Source organism: Lutra lutra, chromosome 13 (assembly GCF_902655055.1).
Source record: "Lutra lutra chromosome 13, mLutLut1.2, whole genome shotgun sequence".
Taxonomy (NCBI): Eukaryota; Metazoa; Chordata; class Mammalia; order Carnivora; family Mustelidae; genus Lutra; species Lutra lutra.
In genome coordinates this window covers 90,607,761-90,617,861 of record NC_062290.1, presented here as the reverse complement: position 1 = coordinate 90,617,861, position 10,101 = coordinate 90,607,761, and the positions used below count along the sequence as shown (strand labels likewise).

General features: G+C 58.9%; 1 protein-coding gene across 2 annotated transcripts in view; it reads right to left on the bottom strand.

The window, feature by feature from the left end:
* Positions 1-2,397: 2,397 nt before the first annotated feature.
* Positions 2,398-10,101, bottom strand: part of LAMC3 (laminin subunit gamma 3) — a 55,173-nt gene continuing 47,469 nt past the window's right edge. For both annotated transcript variants that reach the window (XM_047700899.1, XM_047700900.1), the window contains 7 exons: positions 9,812-9,959; positions 8,745-8,894; positions 8,474-8,576; positions 5,931-6,130; positions 5,241-5,387; positions 5,050-5,149; positions 2,398-2,764 (listed from right to left, as the gene is read on the bottom strand). In XM_047700899.1, coding sequence (XP_047556855.1) covers positions 2,514-2,764; positions 5,050-5,149; positions 5,241-5,387; positions 5,931-6,130; positions 8,474-8,576; positions 8,745-8,894; positions 9,812-9,959 — 1,099 coding nt within the window. In that variant the 3' untranslated portion in view covers positions 2,398-2,513. The remainder of the gene's footprint in view (positions 2,765-5,049; positions 5,150-5,240; positions 5,388-5,930; positions 6,131-8,473; positions 8,577-8,744; positions 8,895-9,811; positions 9,960-10,101) is intronic.

The following is a 10,101-nucleotide window of genomic DNA, read 5'->3' as shown; positions in this document are numbered from 1 at the left end:
CTTGGTCTCCTTGGCCCTTCCTATACCAGACACCAGTCATCCAACCCCCTGCAGAGCACCAGCCTCCCGCCCCTGTCCTTCCTCTCCTATCTACCCAGTCACTCCCTGGGTCATTGGTGTCCACCACATTATACACACACACACAACCCTCACTCGCCGTGGCCTTGGCTTTCAGGTTGTCTGTGGAGGAGCCGGCCTCTTTCTTGGAATGCTCTCCCCCAACAGATCTGGAGAGGATACAGAGAAGCTCTCGGTATATGGCTTTATACTGCTCTTCTGACTAGGAATTGGGGGCCCTGGCCTAAGCTGGGTCTGTCTTTTGGGGGAGTAATCAGGACAGTTTCAAACTTGTCTCTGGGTTTGACCGATGAAATGGGGCTAGGGTCCGGGGGTGTGGGGATCCTCTTCCATCATGCTCAGGAAGAGCAAAGAAAGCTGCTCTGCGTGCGGGGTGGGGAGGTAGGAGACAGAAGCAAACATGGGGGTGGGGGGCAGAGGCAAGGGGAGGGGCAGAAGGGAAGGGACAGGAGTCCCCGGAGGCTTGGCAGTGTTCCCCACCCCAGGATTCTAGGAGAGCCTCCCACGTCCTCCCAACAAACTCCCCTTTTTAATTATGCCAACTTGAAAGGGCTTCAGACTATGTGGCCAAGAGCTTAGACTGCCCACGTTCCATAGTCCATCCTATCGACGCAACCTGGGTTTCTGGGTGATCTGTGCTGGCCAGGCCCCCACCCTGTGAACCCTGAGCTATTGCCCACCCTCCTGCCTGGAATGTTCCCTCTGACTCCCCGCCCTTTAAGGTCTGGCCCAAAGCCCTTCTTCTTCTCATTGGTGTCCATTTCTGAGCGGAGGGACACTTGATTTTGAGTTCACGGTGTCCTGCTTCCCTGTCTCCGGCCTGAACCAGAGGTCAGCCGAGGGCCCCTCATGCTCTCCTAGGCTTTGCCTGACAAACCCCCCGGAGCAGAGGTGGGGGAGCAGGTGCCTATGGCCGCCAGACCCCAGCCAAGCCCCCACGGGAAGACCCTGGCAAAACCAGTGCGCTCCACTTCTGCCACCTGCCTGCTACTGCACGTGGACCAAGAGAGATCACTGAACATTCCTCCACCCACCCGCTGGGTGCTAGGTGTGTGCACCCACATGCCAGGACAGTGAGTCCACACCACAGCCGAGGCCCCTGCTTCCAACCAGCAGGAGATGACAAAAAGCATGCCACCCAGCTAGTAAAGAGGTCCTTTATTTTCACATTAAACAGAACCGGTCCATGTTGCTTCTTGTCCACCCCGCCCCCTCTGCCTGCAGGAGGAAGAGCCCCGGAGGGGAGGTGGGCTCCTGGGGCCTGGGTCTGGGGTCCCTGGGGCCAAGGGCCTGTTGTCGGTGGGAAGAGGGCCCCGGGAATGGGGAGGAGCTCAGGGAGGAAATGCCAGGAATCCTGGGCAGAGGCTGGCAGGGGGCCTGACCACAGGGGGCTCCCCAGCATGACAGGCTAGAGCCACACTCAGGCTGCCACACCCAGCAGGGACCTCCCAGGCGGCAAGTGCGGCCACAGGGCCTCAGGGCCAGTGTCAATCAAAGGCTGACAGGGGTCTTGGGGTCCCAAAGAGGAGCTCCACCAGCACCCTAGTCCCCCTGACCCAGGCCTGCTAAGGCCCTTGAGGCTCAGCTCTCTGGCTAGGCCACAGGCTGAAAGGAGCACTGGGCCCAGGGCAGGCGACTCCCAGGATCCCGAGACCAAGCATTCCAGGAAACCAGTGAAAACCGTGCAGGGCTGGGCCATCCTCCTGGTGGACCAAGGAGGCCGCACCCCGGCCCTAGGAGTCCCTGGGCCTCAAGCTCCCCTGCTGAGAGCCCCCTGCCCTGGTCTGCTGCTGAGGATCTTCCATCTCTTGGTCTGCCTGGTCCCTCCGCTGAGCGGAGTGGCCAATGGGCAGGTGTCCTGGGATGACCTGCTGCAGGACCACGGGCAGCTCTGGGGTCGGTGGCTCTGGCTCCTGCCCAGCCCAGCCTGGATTCCTGCAGATGGCTCCCTCAGCCTCTCAGGCACCAACTCTGCTTGGGTCCTTGCCTTCAGAAGCAAGAGTGAGCATGGAGGTGCCAGAGGGTAATTAACATACCCTCCCCAGCATCCAGAGGGCATGCGGCAGAAAGGGTGCCCAGGAACCGGCTGTGGACTGAGTAGAATGTGTACATGCACAGAGGAACTGGCGAAAGTGTGTGCCTTGTGCACACAGGCGTGTCCCCACAAGGTGTGCATGTGTTCCTGACACTGGGGTGTGCATGTGTACGCATCATGGCCTGGGAGTGCCTGCCTGGGCGAACTGTATTTGTACACGGACTCTGGCGGGCATGGAGGGGACGTGGCTGTGGACTTGGAAGCCTACGTGAGTATTCCCTTGGGGTGGGCACACAGCCACAGGCTCTGGGGGGTGTGTCTGCAAGGGTGCACCTGTGGGGTGCATGTGCCTGCCCTGGCCAGGGCCACAGAGTTGGGGGAGGGGTGTCCTGGGCGGCCCTCACTGCCAACTGGCACAGCTCTGGGGCAGGCTATGCAGAATGGCCTCCAGGTTCTGCTTGTCGGCACGGATCTCAGCGAGGTCGTTCTCGAAGCTCTGGATCTGCAGCTCCTGCTGCTCCGACTCCTGCTGTAGCAGCCTCAGTTTCCCCTGCAGGGCTCCCGGCGGGCTCAGCTGCAGCCTCAGGTGCTCCAGTGCCCACTGGGTCTCGTTCAGGGCCTGGGCTGGGGCCTGATGGGTGTCCAGCGACCCTGCAGAGGGGCACAGACGGCCTCAGCAGAGACCAGCTCTCCTGCAGGCCCCAGCACCTGTTCAGCGCCCACCCCCGAGACCTCTGGAGACACAAACCTTCCAGGATTCTGACTGCCCATGATCCGCCAGGAAAGCAAGGGACAGAGAAGGCAGTGTGTCTGGTCTGGGCACCCCAGTAGGTACACATGAAGACTATGGAACTTTCCCCCTAGGCAGCGCTGGTCAACGGTTCCTTTTTGTCATGGTACTACTGTTATTAATAAAAAGAACTCCCCGCGTGGGTCCTGAGCCCATTTCCTAAAGCCGTGTGTGGCACAAGGTCCCCATGGCTCCATGCCGATTTGCCGAGAGCATGCATTTAAAGATGCCTCCTGTGCTGAGACGTGGACCGCCACGGGGGTAAAAAGCAGTGTCCCTGGCATTAGAATGAGGGCTGCGGAAGCGGATGGGGCAGGAGGGGCTGCCGGCTCCCGTAAGCAGGCATCAAGGGTCTCGTCCTGGCCCAGCATGGGTTAACTCTGTTTTTTGGAGTTCAGCACTTCCCAGAGCCTCATCAAGGGTAAAACGAGGAGGCAGGGCCCGGTGCCCACATTTGAACTTGGTGGTGGTAGTGGTGGCATGGAATCCATGGGCTGTCTCCCCCATCTGGGCCTTGTCACCTTGTCATTTATGGGTGACATTTAACAGGAAGATGAGGTTCAGCCATTGGGAATGGGGAAGTAAGTTCTAAATGGCTTCTAATCCCACAGGATCCCACTGGGGCCAGGGCTCCCCTGAGCCCCAAATTTCCTGGGCAACGAAGGTGGGGGTCAGAGGGCAGGCAGTTGGGGGCGGGGAGGTGGGCAGGAGGAGGCATCGGGGAGCTGAGCGCCGCTGGCCTGGGCAGATCCCGCTCCCAGCAAAGACCCCATCCACGGGGAGGCCCCAACTGCCTGGCCTTCGAGATTCAGGTTCAGCTTGTAGCCACATTCCACCTGCACTCCAGGGGCCCCCAGGCAGGGGCCCTCTGGGGGCTGCTCATGCCTGTGCCCCCAACTCAGGCACAGCAACAGACAGCAATGCGGCCAGTGCTCTGAGTCCTTGGCGCCGGGAACAGACCAGTGGCTACCAGTGGGCACCCCGAATCAGTCAGACCTGTGTGCAAACCTCATTTTCCCCACTGACTGGCCATGGGGCCCCGGGCACATCACTTAAACTCTGTGCCTCAGACTGCCTGTCCGCAAGATGACTAGAGAATCCGGGTCCTTGCCTCCCAAGCAGAGCATTCTAGATCACGAGCACGCAAATCTTAGGGCCCGGCATGCAAGCACGACGCGGAACATGGTGATTCTTCCCCTTATTAGTAATGAGGCCACATGTGTGCTGTTATGTAGGTGACCCTGAGGACGTGACACTAAGGGGCAGAAGCCAGTCACAGAAGGACACAGGGACATGACGTCCCTGGAGTGTCAAGTTCACAGGGACCAAAGAGGTCCCAGGTGGGGGTGCCAGGGGCTGGGGCATAGGGAGTTTGTGTCTAATGGGTACAGTGTTTCAGTTTGAGAAGACGGGGAAGTTCTGGAGACGGATGGTGGGGACGGCTGTGCCACGTGTGAATGTACTTAATGCCTCTTAACTGTGTGCCTGAAGATGGTTAAAATGGCCAATTTTGTGTTACATGCATGTTACCACGGTTTTGGAAAATGCACAGCTACTGTCCTCCGCTCCCCCGCCCTGCTCTGTGGCCTCTGGGCCTTGCTGGGTGCTCTCCCCTTCATCTGAGAGGCCTCCTTGCTGAGGCTCCTCCCTGAGAGCTGCTCACCGGCTCTCACCATGAGGTGGCAAGCACTTTCTACACGACGCTGGTGCTTACGTCCATTTTACAGATGAGGGAACTGAGGCTCAGAGAGGCACAGTGGTTTTCCCAAGGTCACACAGCCAGGGAAGGGAAAGCACCAGACTTGAGTCTCGGTCTGATTCTCGATGCCATCCTTGCTTCTGACATTCTCTCTCCTCCTCTGAAACCCTCAGGCACGCAGAGCTGTGGTCCCCACAGGTGTTCCATCTGCTGAGTTTTCTGTGTCCCCCGTCCACTGCCCCCACCCCCCCGCACCGCCAGACTAGCAGGCCCTGGAGGCGCACAGTGACACCAGCCCCACCTTGCAGGATGGCCTGGGGCTATTTCAAATGCTTGTGGCTGGGGAGGGGGGACCGTGGGTATCTGGGGGCGAGGAGGAAAGCTTCTCTAGGACTGGGCCTCACAGAAGCTCCTGGGGGTGCTCCAGGGACCCAGGGGTCTCCTTACCCAGCCTGGAGAGCAGCTCCGACAAGGCCTGGACGTCCCTCTCTAGGGAGGCACGCGATTCTCGGATCTGCCGTTCCAAGGAATTCAGCCTGGCACCCATCTAGGGCGGGAGGGAAAGCTTGACCGGCTCCCTGCTGGCTCGGGGGCCAGGAGGAAATGGGAGTTGGGGTGGGGGGTCTTGGCACACGTACCTGCTCTGCGTCCTCCAGCTCCCGTCTGCGGGCCTGTGAGGTGAGCACCTGCCGGGAGGCCTGTCGGAACATCGCCCGTGTCTGGCTGGAGAGCCGGCCTGCCCGGCGGTGTTCCTGCTTGCCCTCCCTGAGCAAGGCCTTGGCGAGCTGGGGGGTGGGCAGAGTAGAGGGGGAAGAGGGTGAGTGGACTGAGCCCTTTCAGAAGTAAAGAGCACTGACGGCCATGATGCCGAGCGGTCGTCAGTTTGAGCCCCGGATCATTCGTTCATTTCACAAACACGGACTGGACGCTGGCGACACGCACAGAGCCAGCGGGGGGCTAGAGGGACGCACAGACTGGACTTTGGCCCCAATTAAAAAATAAGAGCTTAGAGGTTTGGGGGAGTAAAGCCAAACAGACCTCGGTGAGAGTCCTGGTCATGGGACTTTAAGTCACTCACCCGGACTGGGCCTCGGGGTCCGCACCCAGGACGCTAGTGACAACAGTGACACCTATTTCTTGAGGAATCAACAGGGTCACTGGCCTGGGCCCCCCTGAGCCCTTGGTAAGTGCGGAGCATTCAGCATGGTCTACACGGATGGGGGCAGATCTGTGGGGACCCCGTTTCACCTACAGAAGGGGCATTTCTTCCAGGACAGTCTTCCCACGGGTCCAGAAGGCAAGGACGTTGTCACACTCATGGCCCTGACCTTAGCACTGTCCTTGGCCAACAGCTCGGCTTCCCTGCCCTTCTTCTTGGCACTGGAGGAGACAGACGCTGCGTTGCCCAGCATCCTCTCCGCCTGCTTGGTCTTCTTCTTCAAGTCTACAAGGAGCCTGTCGCTGACGACGCCTGCCTTCCTCCCCAGCGTGGCCTGGTCCCTGGGCTGCGGAAACTGCCGCTTCATTCCTGCAAACCGGGGGAGGCAGTGTCAAGAGGGCGGCCGCTGCCCTGAGAGCCTGCCAGGTAGCCACTGCGTCCGGTCCCCAGACAACGGGAGGGAGGTGCTGAGGGCAGGAGATCTCCAGGAAACCTCCTGAAGCTTCTCTGGGAATCAAGTGAGTAATGAGCAACACGCACTGTTCAGTGAATTTAAAGATTCATGTTATATCGTGGTGTTTGTTAAAATCGCGAGATTACACGGTTGGCTGATGCCTGGGCCGGGGTTGGGAATGGATGGGGAGCCACACCTCAGTACCCAGAAAATCCATTCAGCTCCTTCTCTGTACCCCTCCCTTATGTCTAAAAAGGCTCTGAAGCAGCTTATAGTGACAGTGACAGGTATGTTAACAACTGGACCACTGAAGTGAAAAAACAAGGACCATATGCAACGGCGGGGGGGGGGGGGGGATGAGGAGGGAAGGAGAGGCGTGCGAAGGGCCAGAAAATTAGGATAATGACATCTCAGGCACTAAATGCTCTGTTCATCTCTGAGCTTCCTAGCAGCCAAGACAAAAAGGGAAGTATTATGATTTGCATAGGTTTTATTACCTATTAAGAAGTGGCTTCCCTCTGTAAAGAAGAGAGACTTTTTCCTTTTCTTTCAGATAAAATTTGAAGGGAAATTGGGAGTTCTAACGATAGTCAGATTTTAAAATGAATCAAGCCTTCCAAGGCAGAATGTCACGTAATTTTCCATGAAGATAACCGAGAAATTAGATCTACTTTGTTTCTCGTACACGAAGTTGGTGTTTCTTAAAATGCACTCCATGGAGTGCTAACTCTACGGGGTGTTACTAAACATCAGGAGGAAACGTCAAACTTAAAGAAAGAGAACCAGGTTTCTTTGTTACAGGACTTCTCAGGACCTTTAATATCATAAGGTATGCACTGTATGGCCTCGAGAGGGCACTATGGTAGCAACATTTCCTAAACTTATCTAAACACAAACCGACTGGTTGTCTTGGGATAAAGGCCCCAGGGCCACCCCCTTGGGGAAAGCTGTTCCATATTCAATGAATTTTCCTTTCATCCTAAATACCCACTGAGCACAGATTGACTGGTGGTGAGAGGGGGTGTCTCTGAAAAGGGGTAGGAATGGGGAAATTAGCTCGGGGTTAGCAGTTTGGGATGAGTCCTCACGTGGACCGAGGTACTGCACCAAGGAGGCAGATTTCCACGCAGTACGTCCCCGAGCGAGAAGGCCATAGCTCGTGGGCTGGTGAGTACACGTTGCTGGAAGTAGGGAAGCAGAGGGCGGAGGAGCCCCTTGCCCGCCGAGGGGGCTGCAGCAGGTAGCTTTAGTAAGCCTTACGATTTTAACGTTCAGAAGTCCTAATATTCCATCACTAGTATCACAGAATTTACTGAACACGATTTAGAGGCAAGTACTCATGGCCACGGCCTCCCCATCGGAAGTCCCCTGGTCGGTGGGTGGCCAGGCCTCCCACCACAGAGAAACCTAGAGAACAGGAAGCACCGGCCAGCTCGCCCTCTGCCCCAGAGGGCAGGAGGCCGAGGCTGAGCCACATCTCTCAGCAGCAGCAATGGGGTTGGGGAGGAAGTCCTTGGAGCTGAGGGGAATGCAGAGCCTGACTCCCAGTCTCAAACTCCGAGGGGCCTCTGGGGCTGCCTGTGTTCCTGCCTTACCCAGTTCACTGGGCGGAGCCACAGATAAAGGGTGAGGGGGCTTCTCTCTGGAGCAAAGAGACATCACAGAAGCCCCTTCTGGAGGGGGACACGGAGCTGGAGAACCCTAACACCGGACAGCTTCTCTTCAGGGCACCTCTGACCCAGGGATAGTCGTCAATCCCTTTCCTTGGTCTACACATCTATAAAATGGGACCACTCAGTTTCATTTTCCTAGAGCTCGAGGAGACCTGAACTGGCATCAACCCACATCCCTTTCTCAAGAGAAGTCTGTCTCCGTCCCCACAGCCCCAGCTGAGCCCGGGACGTGATAAGTGTTTGTACCAGGTGACAGGACCCCTGTCAGAGGAGACTAGACCAGGGACGGACAGCTGAGGGCATCGGGTCCTCTTGGCCCTGATGGGCTCTGCATGTGGTCTGATGACTGATGGCCATGTAGGCGAGATGCCAGAGAGCGGCGTGTGAGGGCAAGACTAGTGGCCACGGGAGAGGTCCTGGCTGGGGTGGGGCAGGGAATGGGATGTTTGGCTTATGCCCCCACAACCGGACTTCTCTCCCCTTCTTGTCCCCAGGGCCACACTGGCCTGGCTGAGGCGGGAGTCCGGATGGTGGTCACGGGCATTTGTGCATCAAGAAGCCTCGGGCTTGGCAAGGCATGTGTACCTTCCAGGTCGGCCAGCAGGGTCCTGGCTCCTGTGACAGTCAGTGTGGCTGCCTGGACGGATGAGGAAGCCTGGGTCAGGGCGTCTCTGGCCTCCCGACGTAGCTGGAGAGAGAAGAGAGAGGCTGGGCAGGGGACGCCGCAGGCGGGAGACACTGGAGTGACGGGAAAGACTATTTCTGGCCTTTGCCCTTCCCCCCCGCACCCCCTGAATCCAGGACACCCTTGGGACAGCACCCCACCAGGTGCCCGCCTCAGAGGATAGGAGCCCACCTGTGTGAAGGGCTCGATCTTGCGCAGCACGGTCCGGGTGGTGGCCCGGAGGGTCCGGGCCGCCTCAGTGACCCGGCGCTCTCTGGATGCGACCGTCTCCTCCAGGGCCTGCACCTTCTGGCTCAGGGCCCCCACCTGGGACTTCTGAGGCTGCAGAGAGATGGCGGGCTCAGGCGGGGCCTGGCAGGAAGGTCTGAGGGGCAGAACCCCTAGTGGGTGAGAGGCGCCCGGGGAGCGGGAATGCTGGAGACAGGACCCTGGAAGCAGAGGGGCTGGGGGCGGGGGCCGCCCGGTGGGGGAACTGTCTCTATTCCAGCTCTACTAGGTACTAGACGTGAGGCCTCCCTGACCTGCATTTCCTTCCCCAGGCCCACAGTCTCAGCGGAAACCCTGGGGCCGGATGTACCTCCACATTCAGAATCCTCCTGGCCTGAGAGAAGCAGAACTGTGTGGGTTCTGAGCACAAATAAGCAGCCTCGGGCCGTCAGGTTTTGCCCCAAATATCTGTAGACGCTCAGTCTCTTCCTTAAAGGGCAGGTTCCAAGTTCCGGGATTTCAGGATTACTAGGCAGATGTGATGGAGCGGGTTTCCCCGGGGGGGCCGACAAGCACTAGGGCCACCTAGCCCACGACTCATGAATCCTCTCCCAGCCCCGTAGACGCAGCCCTCAGATAACCGAATGGGCGAGCCCTAGCTGGCAGAGGACCTAACCGAAGTACGGGTTGGGGAGTGGGGGACGTCCTTGGCCAAGGTCACAGATCTGGAGCGGCGGAGCTGGGATTTGATCCCACGTCTGTCTGGTGCCTTTACTAATGCCACGACGGAGAAGACGCCTGGTCTCACTATTGTCACCACAACCCACAACAAAGCCTGGCCCAGCGCTCACTCGGAGCCAGGCAGGCACTCGGCCAAGCCACGGAGGTGGATCGGCTCGTTTTAATTGACTGCCATCTAGTTAAAAATAAGCCACATCATCTGCCCAGGCCTGGGCTGCACCGACTTTCCAGCCGCCGCCTTCTCCCACCCCCACCCCAGGCTGAGCTCCGGGGCAGCCAGCGGGGCTGACCAGTGCTGAGGGGGCCGCTGGCGAAGCCAGGCCCAGGGCGGCGTCTGCACGGACTCGCTGCACGGCGGCCAGTGCCCTCTCTGCTTCGGGCAGCGTCTGTGCCACAGCTCTGCCCAGCGCCTTCTGGGCCGCCTGGACCTCTTGGTACCTGAGAGGAGACAGCAGAGGTGGCTCACAAGGCAGAGGGCACGGGGCCATCCTTCCCCATGGCTGACCCCCAGACCCCCGCCCGGAGCCCTCTTCAATGTCAGAACTCAGCAGCTGGCCTCGGAAACTGGCCGCTACGGGCA